General features: G+C 55.1%; 2 protein-coding genes and 1 non-coding gene across 4 annotated transcripts in view; all 3 read left to right on the top strand.

Moving 5' to 3' along the window:
- TRPM2 (transient receptor potential cation channel subfamily M member 2) overlaps positions 1–3,331 on the top strand; it is a 42,693-nt gene extending 39,362 nt beyond the window's left edge. For both annotated transcript variants that reach the window (XM_029214814.1, XM_029214813.1), the window contains 3 exons: positions 503–604; positions 1,789–1,905; positions 2,550–3,331. In XM_029214814.1, the coding sequence (XP_029070647.1) occupies positions 503–604; positions 1,789–1,905; positions 2,550–2,675 (345 nt within the window). In that variant the 3' untranslated portion in view covers positions 2,676–3,331. The remainder of the gene's footprint in view (positions 1–502; positions 605–1,788; positions 1,906–2,549) is intronic.
- On the top strand, positions 470–546 carry LOC114891355. The gene has a single exon (XR_003792467.1). It is a non-coding gene; the product is annotated as a Z6 small nucleolar RNA (small nucleolar RNA).
- Positions 3,332–13,937: 10,606 nt separating the features above from the next.
- Positions 13,938–15,858, top strand: LRRC3 (leucine rich repeat containing 3). Its single transcript, XM_029215466.1, has 2 exons — positions 13,938–14,099; positions 14,907–15,858. Exon 2 carries the CDS (start codon positions 15,058–15,060, stop codon positions 15,829–15,831), a length of 774 nt encoding a protein of 257 aa, XP_029071299.1. The 5' UTR covers positions 13,938–14,099; positions 14,907–15,057; the 3' UTR covers positions 15,832–15,858.
- Positions 15,859–27,396: the final 11,538 nt, after the last annotated feature.

Genomic DNA, 27,396 nt, shown 5'->3' with positions numbered 1-27,396 from the left:
ATGGGCATCTTCTGAGCTGTGTCCCTGAGAGCCAGCCCCCCCCAGCGAGGGGCTAGGGCGTCTCCAGGGCCTACGTGGATGGACGTGATGTGGACTGAGAGAGTCCCCTAGATGGATGGAGAGGGGAGTGCGGGTGCAGGCCCGTGTCTGGGGTGTCGGGAGTGGCCGGGAGCCTGGTGTGCGAGAGCAGAGGCTGGACACGGGGACAGGGATGCACACAGACAGGACACAGCCCGGCTGGTGCTCAGGGTGGTGGAGGTCAGGGGGCTGCCTCCCCACAATGCCCTGCGCGCCTCAAGGCTGGGCCACCCTCCTGCCCCGCGGGCTGACGTGGACTCTGGGCTCTGGGCAATGTCACTCCAGCCCCGAGGCAGCTGCTCTCAGACACTCGTCCGCCTGTGGCTCCAGGGGGCTGGCCCGCTGCCCACGCTGGGCAGGTGGCCAGAGGAAGCAGGTCCCCAGACAGCCGTGCTGACCCGCCCCTTCCTCCCTCTCTGCTCAGGGCTCCCGGGAACCAGGAGAGACGCTGCCCCGGAAGCTGAAGCAGGTCCTCCGGAGAGAGTTCTGGCCTTCCTTCGAGAGCCTGCTGACGCAGGGCATGGAGGTGAGATCATCTTTCTGCTCTGCTCGCACCTGTGCCTCTGGGGCCCCAAGGTGCGGGTCATGACAGCTGCAGGGCGGGCTGCGTGGAGCTGGGGAGCCTCCTGGAGAGACCCACGTGGCCGCGGCTCTGGGCCCCTCGCCTTCTCTCTCTGTCTGGGTTCGCTCCTCCCGAGATCAAGTCGGGGGCCACGGCCTCTGCCGCCCTGGGGCCGGGGCACGCCTGGTGTCCGGCCCACACACCCTCTTGCCCTGAGCACAGCTGGGCACAAAGACGTAACTCGCTTTTCAGTGAATTTGCAAAGGCCATATTTTTAGGTCCACGTTTCCGAATCCACCTCGCTCTTTTTCAGGACCACATAATATTTTGTGCCGTGATCTCTTTAAACAGTCCTCCAGGTGGGCGTCCGAGTCGTTGCTGGTTCTGTCTCTGCAGCGTCTCAGGATGAAATAGGCAATGGCTGATGTCTACGGTTTTGCCCTGCAAACCAAGCAGTTTCACACGGCTTATCCCCTGCAGCCCCACAGGGAGCACTGCCATCTCTCTTTTCTCTGCTTTGTAAAAATAAACTTCTTTATTTGTTGAGGTAAAATCCAAACAGCATAAAAAGAACCGCTTTGAAGTGAGCAGTTCAGTGGTATTTAGTACGCAGACGGCGTGGGTGGCCACCACCTCTGTCTGGTTCCAGAACATCCCATCACCCCGAAAGGAAGCCCATACCCATTGGCAGCCACTCCCTTCCCTCCCCCAGCCCCGGGCACCCACGAGGCTGCTTTCGGTCTCTGTGGATTTGCCTGCTCTGGACGGTTATTATAAGTGGAATCACACAGCGTGCGGCCTCTGGTGTCTGGCTTCTTTCACTTTGCGTAATGTTTTGAGGTCCACTGGCCCTTTTTAATCCTCCCAAGGACAGTCGAGGCAGGTCTGGGTAGCAGGCCAGAGGCCAGAAGGGAGATGAGTGAGGCTGTGGGTCCCCACGATGTGTCAGTCAAGCTGAAGGTGGTGTTGGGGGCAGGTGGACGGGGTGGGGGAGAGCCAGGAGGGGCTTGGGTGCAGTGGACAGCTGTGTTGAGCATCCCAGACCCGGACCGGTTGCAGAGAAAGCATGGGGCCCCTTCCTCTGGGAGAAAGCCGGGGGGCTCAGGGGTCCATCAGGCGAAACAGCTCACACCTGTGCTGCCTCCCAGGTGTACAAAGGGTACGTGGATGACCCAAGGAACACGGACAACGCCTGGATCGAGACGGTGGCCGTGAGCGTCCACTTTCCAGACCAGAGCGACGTGGAGCTGAAGAGGCTGAACTCTGTATGTGGCCTGGGTCTCAGGCTCTGAGGAATGGGGGGACCGGGGGCACCAGTGCTCCAGAGAGCCTCGGGGTCTATAGGGAGGGGTCTGAGGGGTTCCGGGGCCTGGGGCCAGAGCTGGCCAGGACCAGAGAGTGGGAGCTGCGTGGGTCAGAGTTGTGCCCAGAGGGTACCAAGGGGGCATCCGGGAGAGGCCAGAGGGCAGCAGAAGGAGGCTGGGGCGCAGTCGGGGCTGGCTAGGAACCCTGGGGGCCTCCAGGCTCGCACCCAGGGGAGGCTGGTTCCAGCACTTATGTGGGGTTGCCGTCCCCTGTACTTAGATCAGTCCTACGTATCCTTAATCCAGAACTGGGACCAGGAAGTCCCAGGGAACAAAACCCGGGCTGTGTCTGCAGAAAGAAAACCCCAGAACAAGGCTGCACCTCTTCTCTCTCCTCCTTCAAGGGTTTTTAAGGCTTTGTGGGCATTTTCTGATTCGTGCCTGTGCAGAAGGATAAAGCAAGCGGCCATTGGCCAGGCCTGTGGCAGGGCCAGGAGCCAGGTCGTGGGGTCCCCGTCACCCCCTGACGTCTGTAGTCTCGGGGTGTCTGGGTGGGGGCAGGGCCGGCTCAGGAGGGAGTCAGGATCTTACCCCTGTCCTCGCAGCACCTATACTCCTGCGATGCGGGGGTGTCCATCCGGTGGCAGGTGGTGGACGAGCGCATCCCGCTGTATGCCAACCACAAGGCCATCCTCCAGAAGGTGGCTGCCTTGTTCGGGGCCTACTACTAACCTGGGGACGCAGCCCAGGCAGCTCTGCAGGGGCCGGCAGAGCTGCTCCATCCACGGCCCGCCCGGATCAACAGCCCCTCTTGCCCAGCTGTTGAACTGGGAGGCTTCGGGGTGCCCCGGGAGGAGAGCTGAGCAGGAAGCAGGTGGGCTCTGGCCACGAGGCAGGGCCTCAGGGTTGAGGTGGCCACGGGGACTCCATCAGCCAACACTGCTTCTCCCGAGCCTGCTGGCGGCCAGTGGACACCCTCCTGGCCACATCCTGTGAGAAGCATGTCCACCATCAGAGGCGTCTCCACCCAAGGCTGGCACTTCCTGGAGAGTTGGGGTTCCCCTATGGCCTCCTCCTCAGGCCCACACCCCCGAGAGGGCCTCCACCGTGACCTAACTCAGCCCCTTGCCTGGCCTGGGGTGGGGCACCATGGGACCCATTTCCCTTGGCTGTCAGGGCTGAGCCCCTTAGCAGGGCAGAAGGCGCAGGCAAGCTCCGGCCTCCTCCCGAAATGCACAGGTCTCTACCCGTGTGCTGCCCCGGGACCCAGGCGGGGAGGACGCAGACGCCCCGTGTGGGCGGGGGCTCTCCTGCACATGGTGCCCCCAACCGTCACCCTGAGAGCCCGGGAGGAGCGGGCGGTAGGTGTGGACTGAGGGGCTACCCAGTTCAGCATCAGCGACTCATAGGCCATCAGGAGCCATGGAATGTTGTGAAAAACCCACATTAAATCCGCTTTCCTACACCAGCCTCACCCGCCTCTTCTGTGCTTTCCTCAAATAAAGTTATAGACACAAGCAGTGGTCAAGGGGCTGTGTCTGGGTCACCAAGACCTCATCCAGCCCACAACCAAGCTTCCTGGGGCCTGAGGGGGTCTCCTGCGGACAGCCTGCAGCCCCTCCGGTCCAAACTCATGATTTCTCCTCCAATCAACACCCCCCCAACACACACACACACACACACACACACACACACACACACACACACAACCTCTTCCTCATTTCCTAGACCCTGGCTCTGGCCCCCAGCTTGGGACTCAGCCCCTTGCGCCTCCCCCCTGGCCCCCTACCCTGCAGGCGCTCAGCCACTGTGGGGGCCTTGGTTTTTTATCTAGAATCTCATATCCAGCCAAACTAGTGTTCACGTGGCAGCACCAAAAACCTTTTAGAAGCATAAGGACCCAGAAAGTATGTTCCTCATGCACCCTTTCTGAAAGAATTTCACAAAGATGAATTACAGAAAAGCAAAACACACTGTCTTAGTCAGCTTGGGCTGCAGAACAAGGCACCACAGATGGAACATTCACTTTCTCACAGTTCTGGAGGCTGGGAGTGGGGGGTCAAGGTGTGGGCAGGGTGGTTCCTGGTGAGGGCTCTCCCCTGCTTGGCCACAGCCACCTTGAACTCTGTCCTCAGGTGACCTTTCCTTGGAGTGTGCAGGAGACAGGTGGGGAGCTCTGGTTCTTCTCTTATAGGGGCACTAATTCTATCAAGTCAGGGCCCCACCCTTATGACCTCATTTAACCCTACTTCCTTAGAGGTCCTCCCTCCAAATACAGTCACACTGGGGATTATGGCTTCAACGTAGGAATTTTGGGGAGGGACACAAACATTTAGTCCAACACACACACACACACACACACACACACACACACACACACACACACGTGCGCATGCACAGACTGAGCTCTGTGGAAGCAAAGGAACCAGTAAATGTAGGGCCAAGTCCTGCCATTGTTGAGGCATAATATAAAAAGAAAATTTAATGATAGCTTCTTGTTGAAACCCCAGCTGGTCTCCCTGGGAGCCGGCAGAAGAACAAACGCAGAGAATCCAAGTGCAGCGCAGGTCTCCTCCTGCTCATGAGGAAGAAATAGATGCTGACCGGGCATAGCGCTGGGAGAGAAACGCAGGGGGTGGGACCTGTAAGTGTATCTATCACAGGCCCAGGGTGACCTCCAGAGGATAGAAAGAGAGGAATAATGTCAAACCACCAGAGGAAACAAAAGGAACGACCAAATCAAGGAAAGAAAAAATATCAATAGAAGATGGTTCACATGAAATAAAATGGCAGGTAGCAATTATGGCACACACAAATTGTGAGTCATATTGGGATAAAAAATAAATTAACAAAAAATTTCTCTTCTTTTCTATATGTTTTTCTCTATCACCCCAAAGAGACATGTACTAGATGACAACACAAGGGATTCATCCTAGCAAACGCTCTCAAAAGGAAAACTGGGGAGACAGGTCCAGCAGAGGACAGAACCCAAGGCTCGAGTTTGTCCTTTTAAGGACAAAGGGGAATATTTGAGTGGGAAAAGGTATAAGTCCTTTAAGAAGGTAGCACTTTTGTGAACTGCTATCCACCTAGAACAATACCTTTTTAAATATATAATGCAAAATTGATAGAAATTCATGGAGAAAAGGGCAAATTCACAGTAATGTTTGAGACTTTTCTCTCAGAAATCAAGGAATCAAGGAGCAAAAGAAAAATAGGGCGGAATTTGAATAACGCAGTCAACAGGATTGAGGTCATTCTGTGTGGTGTGTGTGTGCATGTTTACCTACATATTATGCGTGTGTGTATTTCTCTATAAACACATATTATATATTATACATATATATTATGCATAACTTACACATACATGTGTTTATGTGTAACTCATGTGCAATATGTTTCTTTAGGTACAATATGTGTAATATATATGTATATTGGTAGAGTAAATGATGTGTAATGTGTGCATATATGTACGCACAGTCGATGGCGTGTGTGTGATTCTGTACCCACCACAGCAACATGGCCCGGAAGAGACACATGGTTCTCAGACAGGAACATCCACAGAAGTGGGCGTGCATCACGCCCAGTAAGTGTGTGGATCTCAGCAAGTCTCCAAGGGAGCTCCATCACTGAGGCCACGCTTGGCTCACAGCTTCCGGAGCGTAATGTTCGAATGCAGCTGTGCCCCAGAAGAGGACAGAAGATACATCAGTGGTTCCACGTGGTTCCAGGTGCCTTCACGGGACGTGAGTGACCAGTCCCCTGACCACTGGAAGGGAGCTGAGGCGGTGTCGAGCACAGGCCACTGCGGCGCCCCACCCTCTGCCCTCCCTGGTGGGGTGCTTCCGCCCTCACTCTGGAGCCTCTAGTTTCAGGGCAGGAGGACCAATGGGGAGCGGCAGTGTCTCTGTGGGGAGAGCGGTTGCTGTCCCCGAGCCTGTGGTCGGCAGTAGGTCCAGGGCCACCCCTGCTGCTCGGGATTTGGGGCAAGTGAGGCCTGCGGGCTGGGTGTTGCATGTGCCTCCACGCCCTCCACCTCCCGCCCGAGATCTGCACCCTCCTGGGGAGCGGCCAGAGCCAGACAGTGAGAGTCCCAGGTCCCAGCCCAGGGCTGGGGCTGAAAGTCTCGGGAGGGAACAGCTAGGACCCTAAATGCACTTATCTGAAAATGAAAAGAGTGAAAGTAGGGCTTCCCCGGTGGCGCAGTGGTTGAGAGTCCGCCTGCCGATGCAGGGGACGCGGGTTCATGCCCCCGTCTGGGAGGATCCCACATGCCGCGGAGCGGCTGGGCCTGTGAGCCATGGCCGCTGAGCCTGCGCGTCCGGAGCCTGTGCTCCGCAACGGGAGAGGCCACAACAGTGAGAGGCCCCCGTACTGAAAAAAAAAAAAAAAAGAGTGAAAGTAAATTATCTGAGGTTATGACTCAAGAAGCTCAAAAAATAGCTACAGCATCAACCCAGGGGCTCAGGCAAGGACCAAGTCAGCATTTAATGAGCGGGAAAAAGTAAGAACTGGCATGTGGTGAATATATTCAGAACTCAGCTCTTGAAAAAGGGCAACAAAGTGGACAAAACTTAGAGAAGAGGAAGAGTGAGAGACCTGGGAGGGGGGCTGTGTGCTGGGGTGGGGCGCGAGGGAGACTGCCCTGGAAAACCCAGAACTACTAGATAAGGTGCAGGTGGCCTCCACTTCCCTGGGAAATGGGCCGCCCTCTGCTCCCACACTGAATCCTGGCGCCGGCCCAGAGCCTGAGGCCCTTTGGTTCCGAGGGGCTTCGGGAAGGGCGCAGGGGGCTGGGCCCTAGCTGCTCAGGCCCAGTGCTCGGGAAGCCCTCGAGGGGAACCAACGTCAGGGCTTTTCGATCCAGGAATTCCGGGAGATCCAGGGATTCAGGGAGTGTAGGAGGAGGCCGAGTCTGTCCCAAGCTGCTGAGGGTAACGTTGCCCAAGGCAATCCATCCATCGAGGCTCTTTGGCGAGCTCAGGCCCTGCTTTTGTGGTGCTGGGCAGCGGGCGGGCTCTGTCAGGTGCTCTGGGTCCAGCCCCTACCCACGAGCTGGCTGCAGTCAGCAGAGCCTGGCCAGCCTGGGATTCTGTCTGAGGGTCCCCACGGCTGCACGAGGGCAGGAGGCGGGGCAGCTGAGGGCCACGCTGCTGACTGTGGACGGGCAGGTGGGGGAGCAGGGCGGTGAGCACACAGCTAGACGGCCGGCCTCGCCGCAAGGAGGGGCCGGTCCCAGGCTTCTCTGAGGTGTCTTTGTGGGCAGGCAAGGTTTCGGCCTTGCCAGGATGTTTTATTCATCCCCACCATAGTGGCTGCAGCAGGCTCTGCTCCCTCCCACTCCCTCCCCAGGGAGGTGCATGCAGACCTTGCTACCAAAACAGCCTGCCTGATGGGAAGCAATTAACCAGCTGGAGCATCGTGCTTTCTCCCTGGAGTCAGAAGGCCTGGATTCTAGGTGGATAAATGGGTGATGCAATCAGCGTGGAGCCCAGGCACATCTATAAGGGCAGCTGCAGTGGGCAGACCACGTGGCCAGGATGGCATTAGAAGGTTTCTGGTATTTCTGAGAGCAGGCTCGTGGTCTGGAGTAGACAGTGAGCCAGGCTCTTGCGTGGCCCTGCGGCCTGGACCCGGCCGGCTGCCAGCACCTTCTGTGGAGACTCCGACGTCATCATCTAGTGAGGCCACGGACCAGTGAGGCGCAGGAGGGCAACACTGCACCCTGAACGGACCCATCCGTCATTCTATTCATCTCCTACACGCGTAACCGCCTGTGAACGCACACGTGGCCAGCACACCGTTGTTTCCTTCTATTGAGGAGTTACACGCCCTCAGTCGCCCGCCCACATCTGAAGTGTGAGCAGCTTGGTGGGTTTTTTACTTATGTTGACGACCAGCACCCAGATCAAGACACAGAACGTGCAGCCCCAGAAGCCCCCTCGCACCTCCTCCCCGTCCCTGCCTCCACCACCTGATCTTGAACTGTCCATAAATAGAAGCCACAGCGTGAACTCTGAGTGTCTGGTCCCTCACTGCATAATGTCTGGACGCACCTGCATCCACACTGTACTTTTGGGTGGTGACCACATTCATGTGTTTAACTTAAATATTAAAAATATTCCATAATTTGGGGCTCCCCTCTTCAATCTACTCTACAATAACATAGCGGCAGCTGCACGGCTCATCTTATTTATATCCCTTTAAAAGACTGTTGATGGTAAGATTGGAGGGGCTCCTACCCACGTGGATGTCCACTGCACGGCCGGGGACGGGCACACCCTGCAGGGCTCCCACCCTACGCGGCAGGTGGTCTGATGTGACCCGACGCGGTCTGTGGTGAGAAGTGACAGCTGACACCACCCCCTAAAGTGGCCACTGACATAGCAGTGAAGAGTCCCAGCTAGGAGTCAACTAGAGGGAGAAAATGGGCTCAAAAAGGACTCAGTCCGGAAGAAGGCAGGAAAAGAGGAAAAGGAAACAGAGCAGAGGGACAAATGGGGCAGAAACAGAGGACAGACGGGAGCTCACGGTTCCCGTCACCCTGTGGATGTGGGTTACCAAGCCATCACCTGCACCGCCAGCCTTATCGTGCGCCCCGTTTCCGCACTGTGCCCGGGGATATTCCAGGATCCCACATCCCATTCAGTTGCCATTTCTTGTCTTTTATGATCTCTCCACTTTGGAAGCGTGCTTCAGTCCCTCTGTAAAAAGTGCCTCAATGTGGGTACGTCTGACGTGTTCCCACGATTGGAAAGAGATTGTGCGTTTTTGGCAAGAATACCATGGCAGTGATGCCGTGTCTTTCTCAGTCCGTGGTGTCAAGGGCTACATGATGTCAGTCTGTCTTATTACTGATGATATTAACCTTGGTCACACATGTAAGGTAGTTTCTGCTGGGTTTCTTCACTGTAAAGCTATTATTTTTCCCTTTGCAGTTAATATATGGAGGATGAAACTCTGATGCTATGGAAATCCTGAAGGAAACTAAATATAAAGACATAGGAGGGGGGAGGGGTAAACTGGGAGATTGGGACTGACATATACACACTACTATATATAAAACAGGTAACTAATCACTAATAAGAACCTGCTCTGGGCTTCCCTGGTGGCACAGTGGTTGAGAATCTGCCTGCTAATGCAGGGGACACGGGTTCGAGCCCTGGTCTGGGAAGATCCCATATGCCACGGAGCAACTAGGCCCCCGCGAGCCACAACTACTGAGCCTGCGCGTCTGGAGCCTGTGCTCCGCAACAAGAGAGTCCGAGATAGTGAGAGGCCTGCGCACCGCGATGAAGAGTGGCCCCCGCTTGCCACAACTAGAGAAATCCCTCGCACAGAAACGAAGACCCAACACAGCCAAAAATAAATAAATAAACAAACGTGGGGTTTAAAAAAAAAAAAAGAAAAAGAAAGAAAAAAGAATATTATTAGAAAAAAAGAAAAAAAGAACCTGCTCTATAGCACAGGGAACTCTACTCAATACTCTGTAATGCCCTACATGGGAAAAGATTTGATATATGTATATGTATAACTGATTCACTTTGCTGTACACCTGAAACTAACACAACATTGTAGATCAACTATACTCCAATAAAAATATTTTTAAAAAAGACATAGGAGGTTAAAAGCAAAAGGATGGAGGAAGATATCCCATATCTTATCCCATATGCTAACCCATCAGAACAGAGAGCTGGAGTGGCTGTTAGTGTCAGAAAAGTAGAATTCAAGGCAAAGAATCTGGGGATAAGGAGGCTCTTTTCATAATGATAAAGTGGTTGATTAATCAAGAGGACATACTAATTTGAATATAAGCCTTCAAAATGCGTGAAACAAAAAATGATAGAACTGCAAGGAGTAACAGACAGATCTCAGGAACCTCAACACACCTCTGTCGATAATTAAGAAGCAAGTAGATGGAAAATCAGTAATCATACCATCAGCAGACTTGACTTCACCAATATTTATAGAATATTCTTCTGAGCAATAGAACACATATTTAAGTACACACATAACAATTTTTAACATGGGCCATATTCTGGTCCTTAAAATGAGTCTAAATAAGTGTAAAAGGATTTGATACATACAGTGTATGTTCTCTAACAACAATGGATCTAAATTAATAATCAAATGCAGAATAATCTCTGCAAAATCCTCAAATATCTGGAAATGAAATAACGTACTTCCAAACCCATGGGTCAAAAAGAAATCAAAAGGTGTATTTGCAAATATCTCAAAATTAATGAATATGAAAATACAGCATAGAGTTTCTGGGACACAGCTAGAGCAAGACTTGGCAATTTATATGCCGACGCGGGCATATCTCGTCGTCTCGCGCTTTGCTTTATTGCACTTTGCAGATACTGTGTCTTTTACAAATTGAAGGTTTGTGGCAACCCTGAGTCGAGCAAGTCTATTGGCACCATTTTTTCCAACAGCATTTGTTCACTTCGTATCTCTCTGTAACATTTTGGTAATTCTTTTGATATTTCAAACTTTTTCATTGTTATTACACCTGTTATGGTGATCAGCGATCAGTAATCTTTGGTGCTACTACTAGATGATGGTTAACTTTTTTTTAGCAATAAAACATTTTAAAATTAAGTTATATAAATTTTTTTAGACAGAATGCTATTGCACACTTCATAGACTACAGTATAGTGTAAACATAAGTTTTATATGTACTGGGAAACCAAAAATTTAAGCGAGTCGTTTTATCTTGATATTCACTTTATTGCAGTAGTCTGGACCGGAACCTGCAATATCTCCAAGATATGCCTATACTAGAGAATAAGAAAGGTCTCAAATCAGTGAGCTCATCTTCCTCCTTAAGATACTAGAAAAAGAAAAGAAAATTAATGTAAGTAAAAGATTAGAGTAGAAGTCAACAGAAAAAAGAAAAGGAAAAAAATAGAGAAATCTATGAAACTAAGAACTGGTTCTTTGAGATTATCAATAAAATTGACACACTTCCATACTGACTGGTCAGTAAAAGGAAAGAGAGAAGACACAAAGCACCAACATCAGGAATGAAAGAGGTGACATCACTTCATACTCTATATTGAAAGGATGAACAATTTTATGCTGATAAATTCAACAGATTTGATGAAATGGGCAATTCCTTGAGAGATGCAAGCTATAACATTCAGTCAAAGAAAAAAATAACCTCAGCAACTCTGTATCTATTAAATAATTCCACAGGATGTAAAAATAATAATACATCATGAGCCAGTGAGATTTATTTCAAGGACACAAGGTTGATTTAACACTTGAAAGTCAATCAGTATAATCCGTCATATTAATAGACTAATAAAAATATTCTTCATAGATGTAGAAAAAAAGTTGGACAAATCCAACATCCATTCCTGTTAAAAACTCTCAGCAAACTAGTAATCGAAGGAAGCTTTCTTATACTGATAAGGACAGCTACAAAACCCTACAGTCAACATTATTCTTAATGTGAAAGACTGAGTGTTTCCCCTTAAGGTCAAGAGGAACAAGGTTATCTGCTCTCACTCCTCCTATTCGGTATTGAACTAGGGCTCTAGCCAGCACAGTTAGGTATGAAAATGAAGTAAAAGACATTCAGACTGGAAGAAAGCAGTAATACTCTTTTTATTTGCAGATAACGTGATTGTATATGTAGAAAATCCTAAGGCTTCTATTAAAAAGTTACTAGAACTAATAAGTGAGTTTAGCAAAGTTCAGATCAGTATATAAAAATCTATTTTATTTCTATATATTAGCATTTAACAAAGATAAATTGAACTTAAAATACCATTTACAATAGCATTAAAAAATCAGAGATAAATCTGACAAAAGATGTGTGAGATCTGTAAACCAAAAACTACAAAACACCAATGAAAGAAATAAAAGAAGCTCTAAATAAATGAGAAGATATACCATGTTCATGGATTGGAATACTCAATATTGTCAAGATGTTAATTCTCTTAAACTGATCTGTAGATTCAATGCAATCCAACACAAAAGCCCACTAGGCTTTTTTGTTTTTGTTTTTAATTTTTGGCTGCACCCCGAGGCATGTGGGATCTTAGCTCCCCGACCAGGTATTGAACCCACACACCCTGCATTGGAAGGCATAGTCTTAAACATTGGACTGCTGGGGAAGTCCCCACTAGGCTTTTTGGGTAGAAGTCGTCAAGCTGATTCTAAAATTCATGAGGAAATACAAAGAATCTTGGATGACCAGAAGAACTTTATAGAAAAACAAAGTTGGAAGAATCGTACCTCACACTGTACACCAAAACTAACTCAAAATGGATAATAGACCCAAATGCAAAATATAAGTGCAATATGTAAGATTTCTTACATATGACACCAGAAGAATGATCCATAAAATATAAAACACTGATAAATTGGACTTCATCAAAATTAAAAATTTCTCTTTGAAAAACTTTAAAGAGAATGAAAAGACAATCCACAGAATCAGAGAAAATATATACATATCACATATCTGATACAAATGCCAAGGAATTCTCAAAACTCAAAATAAGAAAACAAATCAATTAAAAGTGGGTAAAAGATTTGAACAGAACACTTCCTTAAAGATAGACAGAGAGCAAATAAACAGATGAAAAGACACTTAAGTCATGAGTGAAGTACAAATTAAAACCACAATGAGATATACCCTTACACACCTATTAGAATATGTAAAATTAAAAAGAGTGACCATACCAAGTGCTGGTGAAGATGTGCAGCATACACAGCACAGGAATGTAAAATCGTACAATCACTTGGGCAGTTTCTTAGAAGTTAAAAATAAGCTACTGTATGATCCAGTCATTCCACTCCTAGATATTTACCTAAGAGAAATGAGTATTTCTCCAAACAAAGATTGTACACAATTTTCATATCAGCTCTATTTGTAATAGCCAACAACTGGAAACAACCCAAATCTCCATGAGCAGGTGAGTGGATATACAAATGGTGGAACATTCCTGCAATGTCTCATTACTCAGCCCCAAAAGGAATAACCATTGATAAACGCATCAGCACCTGGTGAACCAAAATGAATTATGCTGAGTGCGAGAAGCTAGACAAAACGTACACACCCACGATTCCATTTATGTAAATTACAGGAAATGCAAACTGATCTAGTGATAGAGCAGATGAGTGCTTGCCTGGTGATGGGGATCAGAGGGGATGGATTGCAAACGGGAAACTCTGGGGTATTTACTATGAATACTTTGAGGTGGTGATGGTTTCACGGGTGTATACAAATGTCAAAATGTATCAAATTTGAATATGTGGTTTACTGTATATCAATTACACCACAGTAAAGCTGTTATAAAAACCCTAAGGATGGCTCAATCCCCACATTGCCTACGCGCCTTGGACGCCCATCCATGGACCCTAAGACGCGAGGTGGAGTGGGGGTGGGGATATGGGGGGGTGGGCAGGAAGAGACCCAGGTGGGCGGAGACCTAACTCCATTAACGCTTTGGCAGCCACTGGCACCATACCTGAGACAGACGCTCTGGGGCTTTGCTCTGACCCGAGGGTCTCCAACTTCCCCGCCCCCGCCCCCGCCTCCCACATCCTGGAGCCAGAGCCAGGGGCGGGGCTGGACACGGGAAGGGGCGGGGCTCTGGGGTTCCCCCCCCCCACGACCCCGCCCACAGCCCATGAGACACACTCCTGTCTAAAATCCTGATCCCAGGCCCGACCCACGCCTTCCCACAAGCTAGGCTCCCAGGCCCCGCCCCGTGTAGCCTCTACGGCCCCGCCCAAGGCCACACCCTTCGTCCTCAGGACCCCCTCCCCCCATCGTCCAGGCCCCGCCCCACTCAAGACTCCGGCCAGACCTCGCCCTGGCCCCATCGCCCATCTTTAGGCCCCGCGATGTCCTGGCCGCGTCCTTCCACACAAGCTCCGCCCATGCCCCGCCCCTAATTCTCAGGTCCTGCTGTCGTTCAGGCCCCGTCCCGCACCGGACTCCGCCCCGCCCCACAGCTCCGCCCCAGACCCCGCCCAGGCCCCGCCCCGGGAGCGCAGGCCGAGCCGCGTGTGTACCCAGCGGCCGCGGACTTGGGCGTAGGCCTTCGGGTCGCCGCCGCCCTCCAGGCGTGGCGCCGGCTCGGACTCCGAGCGGCAGAGAGCCTCATGCACAGCAGTCTCCGGACGCGGCCGCGCAGGTAAAGCTCCCGTCTCATCCCGGAGCGTGGACACCCCCGCCCCCGTCCATCCCCCAGCCGGGAGTCCCGGGGGTCCTTAGGGTCCGGAGCCTGGGGATCCCGAGGTCCGAGGTCTGGGGTCCCCCCGGGGCCCGAACCCCGCCCGCCCAGGCCCCGCGCGGCCCCGCCACTCCACGCCCAGCGCGGGCCGCGCGCCCAGGGCTTGGCTTTTCTCTTTTCTCGTTTCCCTTTTTCAAACATAATTGAAATAAAAGGCGCCGACCGCGATGCCGGTGCGGGTGGCTGTTCCCATTAGGGCCGACAGAGAAGAGCTTTAATGTTATAATTGTCAAAGGGATTGTCACAATTAGCAAAGCGCTGAGCTTCTGACAGCAGCCTAGCCCCGCGGGGATGAGGGTGCCGGCTCGGTTCCCAGCGGTGGCCGGCGGTCGCCCTTGCGTTCCAGTTTCTTATGAAAACCCTGCAGCCCAGTCTTCCTGCTTTCCAGCCCTGAGTAGCTAGGAGGGGTGGACTCCCATCACCCCGTGCTGTCCAAGCCCCTGACCCCCAAGGTGTGCAGTGGGTGTGTCCAGGGCAGGGTGGCAGTGTTCTCGGTCGGCTTTGCTGGGCACAACCCCCAGCCAGCAGTCAGCACAGCCTTACTCTTGCGGGTGGCAGTGGGAATATCCAGGAGTAAGTCACAGAGACCGCCCCCCCCCCCCGGTCAAGTGTGTCCGTTTGGCTGTGACATCTCCCCCAAAGTCAAAGTGTGCCCCCGGGTCCCCAGCCAGGCCACGGCCAGCGACGCTGACTGCTCCTCTCTTTTAGGACCGAAAGAGAACGCAGTTCTTCCTGGCACGTGAGGAAGCAGAGTTTCTGTCTGTGTGGGATGGTCCCTTCCGCAGCGGCACCGGGGAGCGGGGAAGGGTGTAGACCGCAGCACTGAGAGCAGCGTGCCATCTGTCTGCAGGTGGTCAGGATGGGCCCCATGGGCAAACAGGGCCCGTCCTCCCTGCCGGTCCCCACGGGAGGCTCTTGCCTCCTGCTTCTCTTCTGCCTGCGGTTGGGCGCCTCTTGCCCGCAGAGCTGCCAGTGCCCTGACCATGCCGGGGCCGTGGCCGTCCATTGCAGCGGGAGGGGCCTGCAGGAGATCCCCAAGGACATCCCCACTGACGCTGTGCTCCTGAAGCTTGATGCCAACAAGATCGCCCGCATCCCCAACGGAGCCTTCCAGCACCTGAACCAGCTGAGAGAGCTGGACTTGTCTCAGAACGCCATCGAGACCATCGGCCCCGCCGCCTTCTTGGGCCTGGCCGGGGGCCTGCGGCTGCTGGACCTGTCTCACAATCACATCCGCAGGATTCCTAAGGACGCGCTGGGCAAGCTCAGCGCCAAGATACGCCTGTCCCACAACCCCCTGCACTGCGAGTGCGCCCTGCAGGAGGCCCTGTGGGAGCTGAAGCTGGACCCTGACTCGGTGGACGAGATTGCCTGCCACACCTCGGTGCGGGAGGAGTACGTGGGGAAGCCGCTGGTCCAGGCTCTCGACTCTGGCGCCAGCTTCTGCCGCGTCCGCCACAGGACCACCGACGTGGCCATGCTGCTCACCATGTTCGGCTGGTTCGCCATGGTGATCACCTACGTCGTGTACTACGTGCGCCAGAACCAGGAGGACGCCAGGAGGCACCTGGAGTACCTGAAGTCCCTGCCCAGCACTCCTGTGTCCAAGGACCCCATCAGCCCTGCGCCCTAGTGCCCAATGGCTCGAGCAGGCCGAGGCCCACCTGTCTCCCGTCACTCTTGTAGTAGATGGTGACTGAGTCCCGCCTTCGATGTTCCCCCAGGGAGGGTGACACGGCTACTTCTGTCCAGTGTTTCACTCTGACAGAGCACTTCCCACAGGACACCTTCAGGTCAGGCAATTCTACCATCAGACCCAATGACAGATGGGGACACGGGCTCAGAGAAATGGAAGGTCGCGGACAGGAAGAGATCCAGCTGGGATGTAAAACCAGGCCGTCCATCCTGAGACGTCCCTTCCGCACTGGGAGCCTGCCCCACGGGGCGCCCGCCTCTGAGCCCCCAGCATTCAGAGAAGAAAGGGTGCGTGCCCATGAGTGAGGCTCCCCGAGGAGGTTGGGTGCATTTTGTTGGTTGTAGGCACAGGTCATCCTGCCCCGTGGAACTGGCTTGCCTTTGCTTCCCCAGTATTTCCTGAACACCTCTAACCACCGGGCTCTTTCCACAGCCAAGTGGTAGAGACCGGATTTTTCTCGGGAGATAAGTGGAACATGTAACCTTTGAACAACTCTGTCAACTTTGTTTATTCTCAGAATGTTTGTTAAGAGTAACACTTGTACCAAAATTTCAGTCCAGTGAGAAGGGAAAAAAAAAAAATAACAACCCAAAACCAAAAAAATTAAACCATGGAGAGAAACCTGAGGAAGGTCCATAGTAGCTCCTCAGGGGGCCATGTTAGCAGCCAGAGAAGTGTGGCCGTTCCCCGATTCCTGCTCCTGCGGCTGTGGCCCGCCCCAGGGAGCCTGTCATCTTGGGTCGCTCCATGCCTTGCTTTTCTACTCACTAAGCAGCTCCTTTGCAATGGATGGGAGGACCGACCTCTGTTTCAGGGCTGTTCAACAGGTTGCTTCGTTTCCTCCAGCGACAGGGACTCTCTCTCCTTTTCAGCTTTGCTGACAGGACTCTCAGTGCTACTTTACTGCTCAGTTTTCTTACCTAATTCATGTTCAGGGTAGACTTTACCTCCACCTGTGTAACCCTGATCTGTCTTTGCAGTTTTATTTTTCACGGTCTTTTTGTATGAGTGTTTATATTTTAAACTACTTCAAATATTTTGGGGGGAAGCAAGTTAGGGGTACATTGCTCATGGATCTAAGGTGTAAAGGACAGATGCCTAGAAAGGGTAAAAGTCGAGGGAGGTTTGTACTCGGAAAGTGTCATGGGACTGGCAGTGGGACGCGTTGATGCCGCGCGTCATGATTTTTCAGTTGTGCGTTAAAAAACAACCAACAGATGCCGCTACCCTCCCACACCCCAGCGCCGTGCCTGCGGTCACCGGGGGCACAGCACGCACAGTGTGAACCGGGGGCTCTGTGCTCTGAGTGTGGGGTGGGCCCTTTTCTGCCCACCGCCCAGACCAGGGTGCAGGAGTGGGGGGCAGGGCTCAGATGAGGCTGCGAATGGTGCCGGGGTCCTCAGGAAACCAACGGCCCACCCACCCTTCCAGTGGGAACTAAAAAAGCCAGGCAGGCAGCCTGGGTGCCGGTCCACTCATGGGACAAACAGCATGGGAGCAGGTACGTGTGGCCGCCGGCTGACCAGCGGGACACAGGCTCTGTGGGTGAATTGGGTCCCCCTTCCCCATGCATCCCGGGGAGCACACAGTGGGGAGAGGGGTCCCGCCGCACAAGGAGCCGTCACCTGGCGGGTTTGCCCGATGGACGTGACCCTGAGTCCCTGGGTCAGGGGAAGAGAGCAGACTGAGGCCTGGATGGAGGTGGGGGCAGATGTCAGGGTCTTGCCGTTGCGGCTCGTGTCCCATAGGTGCCAGCCAGCCTGGGCACTTTGGGGGGCCCTTTCCTTGCTGCCAGGGAACTCTTCATTTGCTCTTACACAGAGCCAGCCCAGAGCCTGATGCCAGCCAGATGCTCTTCTGGGGGCGCACGGGGAGTGAGTGGGGCTTCTTTCCCCCCAGCCTTTGCTGGTACCCAGCGCCCAGCCAGCCTTCCCTCTGGTGTGGGCCTGCTGGGCTCCTGTTCTGCCCTGCTGGGAAGAGGAAGTGGGCCCAGGAGCCCAGAGCACACCCGAGGGCCCACCCCCTCTCATCCCGGGTCCAGAGTCAGGGCGCTGCCGGGCCCCCTGGCCTTTCTGGCCTCCTCGCCCCTCATGGGGTCTCCCCGGAGAGCATACCTCCCTCCCAAGACCAGCAGGACCAGGAAGCTCCTTCCTGCTCATGGCAGCTCCCAGCCCTGGTGTCTGGGAGCCCAGCCCTCCCCTTGCCCTTTTCCCCCTCCTCCTTTCCTCTGCCTTCCTCTCCCCTCCCCTAAGGGACTGCCAGGGCCCACCCGGTTCCTTGCTACCCTGTGGGAGTGCAGACGCCCAGCCCCAGCCCCATGGGCCCTCGGGCTGACCCTCCACCTCCAGCCCAGCACCAATGGGCCGGCATGAGCCGGCATCTGCTGTCATCTAGTTATGTGGAGGCCGGGGTCAAGCCGGGCCCATAGAGGGGACCCGTGTTGACAGTGGTGGGGACACAGCACAGGGGGTGCCTCAGTCGGGGGGCAGTGGGCGGCGCCTTTGTGGGACATAGGTGGCCCCTGGCTGTCATCGCAGTCCAGGTGAGAGGCCTCAAAGAGCTTCATGCGCACAGCCCCGCTTCTGCAAAGCACCTCCTGCCTGTGGAGGTAGCACTTCACAGGGTCTGGGGGTCAGGGTGGGATGACTTTGGGGCTCCTTATGGGGCAGAGGGGCGGAGTGAGTGGACCGTCCTGACAGCCACCCAGCTGGGCCTCTCATCCTTCCCATGGGGGCCAGAGGGGAGGGGAGGGGCAGTGAGGGGCTCATAGGCCACCCGGGAGCCTGGTCCCCCTGCCCAGCCGCTCTGGGCCGGCGCGAGACTGCTTGCTCTCGGTCCCTGGCCTCACCATGGACGGTCCCCTTGGAAACCAGAGCCCCACCCCCGATCCTGACCCTAGGAGGGGACATCCCACATTCACAGCCTCCTGACACCCCACCTCCCTTCCTCCTTGGACTTTGGGGCCCCCGGACACCCACAGTTGCTCCCTTGGGTGGTCCAGCATTGGGGGATGAGCAGGCATACTGCTGAGCCCCCAGCAGAGCCATCCTGAGACACAGAGGCTGTCCCTGGTGGGCTGGGCTCCCAGCTCTGCTCCAGAAGCACCCCAGGCCCCTCCTCGAGGCCGGCTGCAAGGCTGTAGGAGGGCCTCGAGGCTGGGGCTGGGAGGATGCCTGAAATGGTTCCTCTCCGGGAAGGGCCCCGGTGCTGGAACCAGGGACTGCCCCCCACCTCGGGGACCCAGTCCCTCAGTCCCCCTGCAGGGAGGGTGGATGACAGTTTTAAATTGGACGTGGGACTGGCGTTAAACCTGGTTGTGTTTTTCTTAAAGGAAAGTTGCTCCAGGGAGGAGGTGGGGCGGAGGGGAAGGGATAAAGGCAGGGGGCTGGACAGCCCTGTGCCGGGTGCTTCCCAGCCTCCCTTGCAGCCCGCTGTCCAAGATGCGTTTGCACGAGACTTGGGTCCTGGACTAAGTTCCCTGGGGAGGACGCACTGCAGACTGTGGAGGAGATGGAATGTTCTGGACTCGTGGCAGCTCCCCCCCACCCCATGGCAGGAGCCTGGGGCAGTTTCTGGAGTCGCCTTTCCTGGAGGCTTGGCCCCAAACCCCATTCTACTGTCCTCCCCACCTACCGACTGCAAATCCTCAATAAACGTTTGTGCTTAAGTCCACTGCGGAGGGGCTCTGTTATCTGTGGCTCTGCGACCCGACCAGGGCCGGACCTGCCCTCGCTGCCTACCCTGCCGTGTTGTGGAGCCGCCAGCACTGCAAACCCACGGCTAGAAGAGCCGGGCCAGGGCTGGGGTGCAGGGGGTGCTGGGCCTGCCTGGAGTGGCTCGAACAGGCTCGTGATGGCCGATTGTCAGGTTTTGAGGAATTTTGTGAGTCAGTCGACACCATGATGACAGCTTGAGGTTGTCCATGGGAGAGTCTTTACTTCAAGGCCATTGACAGCAGCTACAATCGAGACGCCCTCTCCTGCCCCGAGAAGGCTGTTGGCCATTTGGAGGTTGTTAGCACTGCTGCTGGGGTCCCTCAGGGGCACTGCCTGGCACCCAGTGAGCCAGTTCTGCTTTCACATCACCTCGCCCTTCAGGTCAGTTTTGGGGGCAGAGCAGTGGCCCCCCCAGGATGTCCAGGTGCTAATCCCGGGAGCCTGTGAAGATTGGAAATGGGCCACCAGCCAAGGAACGCAGGAAGGAACGCAGGAAGCCCCTAGAAGCTGGAAGAGGCAGGGAATGGATTCTCTTTTGGAGCCTCTGGAAGGAAACAGCCCTGCACACCTTGGTTTTAGCCCAGTGAGACCCGTTTTGGACTTCTGACCGCTAGCATTTTAAGAAAATAAATTGGGGGCTTCCCTGGTGGTGCAGTGGTTGAGAGTCCGCCTGCCGATGCAGGGGACGCGGGTTCGTGCCCCGGTCCGGAAGGATCCCACATGCCGCGGAGCGGCTGGGCCCGTGAGCCATGGCCGCTGAGCCTGCGCGTCCGGAGCCTGTGCTCCGCAACGGGAGAGGCCACAGCAGTGAGAGGCCCGCGTACCGCAAAAAAGAAAAAAGATAAATAAAAATAAATAAATAAATTGCTATTGTTTAGGCCACTAAGTGTGTGGTCCTTTGTTACAGCAGCTTCAGGGGACTAACAGTCTCCCCACTTTGAGAGCGGCTGTTGTGCTAGGAGCAGATGGCCATCTGAGCTCCATGGCTGCCCTGCTCGTTCTCACTGAGTCCCAGTTCTGGGGTCAGTACGTGTTTAATGCCTTGGCTGAATGACCAAGAGTGACCTCAGGAGCTCACTTCACCTGTTGGCCTTACTCCCTTCCCTGCAAGATGGGAGCTGCCCTCCCAGACGAAGGGCCATAGTGCAGGGGCCACAGCAGGGCTGGAACTCCGAGCCCGCCGGCTTCCACGGTCCCCACACACACGCATACTACACACCTGCAGTGTGCACACACGTGCACGCACACACTCATACACATGTACGCACGTGCTCACCCAGACACACACACCCATGCTCACCACACATGCACGCACACCCACCAGGCAAGCCCACAGGTGCACGCATTCACGCTCACACAGGGCCATACACTGGACACTTGCCCCTGCCAGCAGACGTGCCCACAAAGTGTGTACGCACACACACGCACACATGCGCACACACGCGCTCATTTCTCCTTTGCCCAGGGGACGTCTGGGGGCCCCGCTCAGCCTCGCCCCCCACAGGCTAGGGAGAGACGCGAGGCCTTAACGACCCCTAACCGGGGGCCCTGAGGGCAGATGTTGGGGGACCCCCGAGGGCCAGGCTGGCCGCAGCATCTTGAGGAGGCCGCGTGTCAGGAGGGACAGCTCTTCAGGGGCAGCAGCTTGGACCCAGCCTGGAGGAAGGGCCTCTGGGTGGGTGCCCGGGCCCGGAGTTGGTGAGGGTGGGCCAGGGGGCGGGCTGCACACGGGGGACCCCACGGAGGCCGTGCCGACTGATGGGGATGAGGTCGGTCTCAGTGGCAGCCAAGCTGCACGGCCTTGTAGGAAGCGGGCGTGGAAATGAGCGCTCAGGCCCCCGGTGGGCCCAGGGCAGGCTGCCCACTGGGAAAGAGCAGCGGCCACGAGGGCACGTGGACGGCACGTGGCGCTGGGCAGGGCACCTCAGCGGGCTCTCACGGGGGCCTGGCTCGGTCGGGAATGTTTTTATTTTCAGACAAGAAACCCAAGATTCCGAGGTCCAGGGGGAGAAATGGCGGATGCAGGAGTTGGCTTGTTGCGGGCAGAGTGGGGCTGGAATGCAGGCCTTCTGACACCCAGGCCTGGAAGTCCTCAACTGGGCCCTGGAGTGTTGTCAAAACAAAGAGGCAAGTCCTGGGCTTAGCCCCAGATTGAAGAATGGCCAGAGCTGGAGGCAGAGCAGAGCCCAGCCTCCCAGGTCCCGCCCTGCATGCGGCCGTGCCGGCCAGGAGCGGGGATGCCCTCACTGGGACCCAGGTGTGCCAGGGTCTGCATCTGTAACCACGGCAACAACACTGGCCAGAAAGAGGGCAGGCGCGTGGTTGACTCAGCTGTCAGAAGCAGCCACACACCTGCCTGAGTTCTGTGCAAAGCGAGACGGAGAGACAAGCCCACCGGCTGACCTTCCCTCTGCGCCCAACTGCTCTTGGGGAGGAGGGGACCTTTGAAGGAAGGGCTACAGAAGCAGCAGAGGCAGAAGCAGCCTGGGAGTAGATGGAGAGTGGCCACCAGGCTAGGACGCTGACCCCAGAGCCCATGTTGACAGCTGACCCTTACTTAGGAACGGGGAAACTGAGGCACCGAGCGCTGAGAGCACTTGCCCAAGGTCGTGCGAGACGCCGCGCTCCCAGCTGGGGCGTGCCCAGGCTGCCGGGCAGCGGTGGGCGGCAGAGAGACGTCCGGCAGCGGCCCGTGAAGCCTCCACAACCGGGCAGTGACATCAGGGCAGTTAAGATATGGAGAAAATCCCAAAAGAGCACATTTATGTAAACATATGACCACAGTCACTGGATTTGTAGCTGTAGCAGGTGTGGCTCTCAGAGCAATCAGGACACTGAGCTGTCACCTGTTCAAAGTCCCTTATCTCATCAAGTCGCACCCGACTCCCAGCGCCCAGCCAGCCCGGGGCAGGGACCCCACAGGAACGTTCACCATGGCTCTGCACCCTCCTCCCCCTGCCACCTGCCCTGCCGCACACACGCACACGCAGACCTTTGGAAGGGCGGCGATGAGGGCCTGGAGGCCTCTCTGGGCGGGGTCACCTCTACGCTGGAATTCTCTGAGGGGCCTGTTGTCTGAGGCGGTGTGCAGAGTGGGCACCCGGGCCCTGACCCAGGCGCCCCAGCACAGCTCTGAGCGGCTGCCCCTGCCAGGCCCCACCAGGGCGGCTCCTCCGCCCGCACAGGTGAGCTGGAAGCGGCCCCCTTGGGCCGTCCTGCTCCCCAGAGCCCTCGGCACCCCACTGTCTTGGCTCACCTGGCATTTCCCCTGTGCCCACTGCAGGGCAGCAGCCAGGGCGGGCCTTGCTTGGCCAGAAGGACCAGGTCCTGCTGTCTCTCTGGGGGGTGGTTATCACTGGGGTTAGTGGTGTTGCCAGGGGATAGCCCAGCTTATGTTCAGCAGGACCTAGTTCCCCTCCAGGCTCCCCTGGGCTTAGCGGTCTCGCAGGGGTCACTGAATCGAGGGCGCAGAGTGGACACCAACCTCCCGTCCTTGTCCTGGGCTGAGAAGTCGCCTTGGAGTCAGAGCCTGTCAGTCTGGGCGTCACAGTAATGGGGACACCAAGACTGAGGTTTTCCAAGCCAGTAACTTACAAACAGAAGAGCTGCTTTGCTCAGTTTTCAACTGTAGAGCAGCCCCAAGAGAAGGACCCAGGCAAGTCCTGGTTACTGTGCCGGCCCCGGAGCACCTGGGGTTGTGATGTTCGCTCCATGACCTGTGGGCGTAGCTCACCAATTTAGTCTGTTTTGCACCGTTTGGGTTTCTCCTGCTGGCAATGTTTGCTCTTGTCCGCGTGGGGCGTCGGGTTTGTACTGGTTTGTAAAGCCTCCTCACACGTTCAAAGTACTGACCGTCTGAGTGACTCCAGTCCTGATGTTTCCTCAGTTTGTGGTGGCATTTCTACTTATTTATATTTTTAAAAGACACAACGTTATGTGTTTGACAAAGATATAAACTGTATCTCTTTACCTCTATCTTCCCTTTTCACTGGCTTCATTTACTTCCATTGTTTTTACCTTTAGAAAATTTCCCTCCAAAGAGCAAAAGAAATTCTATTCCAGACTTTTTATTTCCAACATCTATAACTTTAACTTTTCCATATTATGCTAAGACCAGGTTGGATTGTTTAATTTGAGTATAATTCATACTGGACTCCAAGCTTTCCCTCACTTTTTCAAAATATTTTTGCCTATTGATTCTTTGAGATGTTTGGTGGAGCTTCATTAATTAAAAAGGGCAGCTTTGGGATTTTGATTGGCATCGCATAAAAACTGCATTGGAACTTGGGAAATTTTGACAATGTTAGGATAGCAATTTGAAGATTTGTCCAAATCTTCATCTATCTCCCACAGTCTGATTTTTTTTTTGGGGGGGGGCGTGGGCCATGCCATGCGGCTTGCGGGATCTTAGTTCCCTGACCAGGGACTGAACCGGTGCCCCCTGCAGTGGAAGCACGGAGTTCTAACCACTGGACTGCCAGGGAATTCCATCCTGTGGTCTGATTTTTATGGTTTCCTTAGAGTTTGTTTCTTTTTATAAACGAGATAATTTTGCCAGCAACACGGCACTGACACACCTGGCAGATGGGGAAGTAGGGGGGCATAGCTGGTGGAAGAGGTGCGATTCGCACATCTGGTCATCCTTCCCCTGGATCGGGTTTCAGGGAGGGGAGCCCCGGAGGTAAGGAAACGCAAACACTGCCGCAGACGCTATTTCTCCAGGAAACCATGACCCTGAAGAAGAAGAAACGCAGTTCGTGCAAAGATGTTCTTGAAGTGTTGTTTATCACAGAAAAGGCCGTTGCATCTCTGTGGATTAACAAAGGATGACCAGCCCAGGAATCCCCAGGACGTGGCTGTGAAGAAATATGACATGGGTGTCAAAGGGACAAGAATGTGGTCACGTCACACTGCGTGCAAACTTCCGGGAGCCGCACGCACCTTGGGAATGTTTATCAACAGGACAGAAGCCCGAAAGCTGACTTGGAAAGATGTAAATAGCGCCATGCTTTCTGCATTGTTCCCCCTCTGATTTGCATTCATAACTTACACACATCTGGGTTTATGGTTTTTTGTTTCCGCCCAGTGGAGCAGAGATCGGACATTGTGCAGGGGTGCGGTGGCACCACGTGGTCAGGACGAAGCCCCGGGCAGGGACAGGAGGCCGTCGCTCCCTCTGTCGCTACTGCGCTGGCGGCACTGGTGTTCGTCGTCTGCCTTCTACCTCCCTGGGCACCAGCTGGACAACCGGGTCACCCGAGGGAGAGAGAAGCCGCGTAGGATGGGTGCTTGGGGAGCACAGACAGCGCCCAGCTGACCCCTCCCTCATGGGTACGTAGGGGCACTGAGGCTCGGCCACGGGACTAGACGCAGCTGTCCTGACTCCCGGGCACCTTTGCCCGTTTGAGCACTGTGTCCTCGGGGGCTGGGGCTGGAGGACTCCCCAGGAAAACAGTGTGTAGAGAGGAGACATTATCAGAATTGGCTCGGGGGATTGCGGAGGCTGCGAGCCCCAAACCTGCAGGGAGGTGGGCCTGGGGGAGAGGCAGGGGGGCCGACGCACAGTGCCAGGCCCAGGGCGGTCTGCTGGGGAACCCCTCCCACTGATTGCGCGAGGCCCCACACATCACAGAGGGTGATCTCTCTACCCAGAGTCCACTGATGTAAGTGTTCATCTCGTCCAGACACACAAAAGGCAACCATCCCAGGCGTGGAGACAGGGGGCTCGGAGGCCCTGCTGTGTTCCTGGCCCGGAAGGCTGCCCCTCTCCTGTGTGGGTGCCTTGCCTCTGGGGGCCCTTCCGGGGATCCACCTGTGCAAGGAGCCCCGAGGTGACATGGCACCCCAGCCCGCAGCCAACTCTGACTGAGGCTGCCTCCCTGCAGGCCCCCTGGCCCATCACCCTCCTTCTGTCCCTCTCACGGGCTGCTCAGGCTGTGCCTCAAATCCCGGTTAAAATCACAGCCCCCAGCCGACCAAACATCCCTCTCAGGGAGGGCGGGCAGTTGAGCAAATCAAAGTCGAAACGGGAAGCCTGCTTGAATCTGAACCTCAGATAAACACCAAGAACTCCTTTAGTATATATTCTATGCAACACTGGGGCTATGTGTTTTTTTTAAAAAAAGCACTAATTGTTTATCTGTAATTCAAGTTTAACTAGGGATCCTGCATTTTTCTCTGGCACCCTCGGCCCACCCTCCCTGCACCAGCAGATCCATAACCCTCCGGGCCAGGCCCACTGGGGCCCCCGGCTGCCCAGGGCAGGGACTCAGCCAGGCCTAGGGACGATGACAGCAAGGATATGTGGGTCCAGGAGGGATGCGGGACTGCAGCAGCAGAACCTGACTTGGAGGGAGGGGGCACATCCTCTTTCCCCAAAGTACGCAGCGTATACAAGGGCAGGGAATTGCCCCGGGGTCGTCCTAGACCCGGGCCGCCTCTCTCACACAGGTGCCCTGGCCTGGTGGCCCCAGAGCCCCCCTCCCCACCCCCCATTCTTTGCCTGAAGGAGGCAAAGCTACTGGCCTGAAGGAGGCTCTAGAAAAATCTCCACTTTGGGAATTCAAGAGGGCCCTGGTCACAGTTCTTGAGATCCCAAATCTGGTCAGGATGGCCAGGGAGCAGGCTCACATAGCTTTCCTTCCTGGGCAGTTGGGCCTCCCCAGTTCTCACGTGGAGCCGACACGGAGAGCCAGGACTGTGGCTGCAGCCGCTGCCGTGCCCCTGGCTGTGTGATCCTGGGCAAAAGTCAGCCAGAATTTCGAGACGGAAAGAGCAGAACATTAGACCAAGCATGGGGCCTTCCTGCCGCTGAGGTCCTGGCTCCTATATCCCATCCTAGAGCAGGCGGGGCCTGGGTAGTGGAATAGGCCTGGCTTGGCTACTGCCCCGTGGTCTCCTGGCTGGATGTGGACCCCACAGGGTCTTGCCAGCAAAGCTCCTGGCATGGAGAATTCCCCTTCCACCGAGGAGGCTTCCCGGTGGTGATGGCACCTCCCCTAGGCTCCTGGGGTGGTGTCATGTCACACCTAGCAGCCATCCCAGGGAGGCAGAAGGCCCAGGCCTGGTGTAGGCTCAGGGCATTGGACATGGGAGGAGCTGGGCGAGCACTGGCAGTGCAAGTCCGTCCGGTGCACCCACAAGGCCAGCCACGATGACCGGGGATACCAGCCTGGGTGCAGAGGCAAGAGGGTCCCATCGGCCCGGGGTCTCCCACGGGTGTGGCTCCAGGAGGAGACAAGACCCGTGCCATGCATCCTTGGGATTCCTGACCTGACCCTACCCCACCGCATTCATGGGTAAACTGAGGCTGGAGGAAAAAGATCCTGCAGAGGAGAGGCGTGTTGGTGACCGGGGACCCAAGGGCACATCGGGCTGTGGTGGCAGAGTGCGTGCTATGGCCCGGTGATTGCTCTCGATGAGGGTCGAGTCCCCGCCAGAAACACACAGACGCAGCAGTGCTTTTTGTAGAGAGCACCATAAATACAGTTCAGTCTAGACAGAATACAACAAATAGCTGGTACAAATACGTCAGACAGCATCCAGCCGGTTCCCATGTCTGGGCTCCCCAAGCAGAGCCGAGCATCTGGCCACGTGGTGGGCACCACGGGAAGGTGACCAGGCTCCGCTGTTTTTGAGGTAAAACTTTGTATGAACTTTTCCTTTAAAGCGAAATCCCTGCAGGACACCAGACTTGCAGGAGCAGCTCTGGCCTTCCACCTGGACACCCACAGAGCCACATGAGTCCGGCCACCATGGTTACCGGGGTGGAAGTGAAAACATCCTC

The sequence above is a fragment of the Monodon monoceros genome, unplaced genomic scaffold, assembly GCF_005190385.1.
Source record: "Monodon monoceros isolate NGI ecotype Baffin Bay Population unplaced genomic scaffold, NGI_Narwhal_1 Super_Scaffold_11, whole genome shotgun sequence".
NCBI lineage: Eukaryota > Metazoa > Chordata > Mammalia > Artiodactyla > Monodontidae > Monodon > Monodon monoceros.
This window is presented reverse-complemented; position numbering and strand designations above follow the sequence as displayed.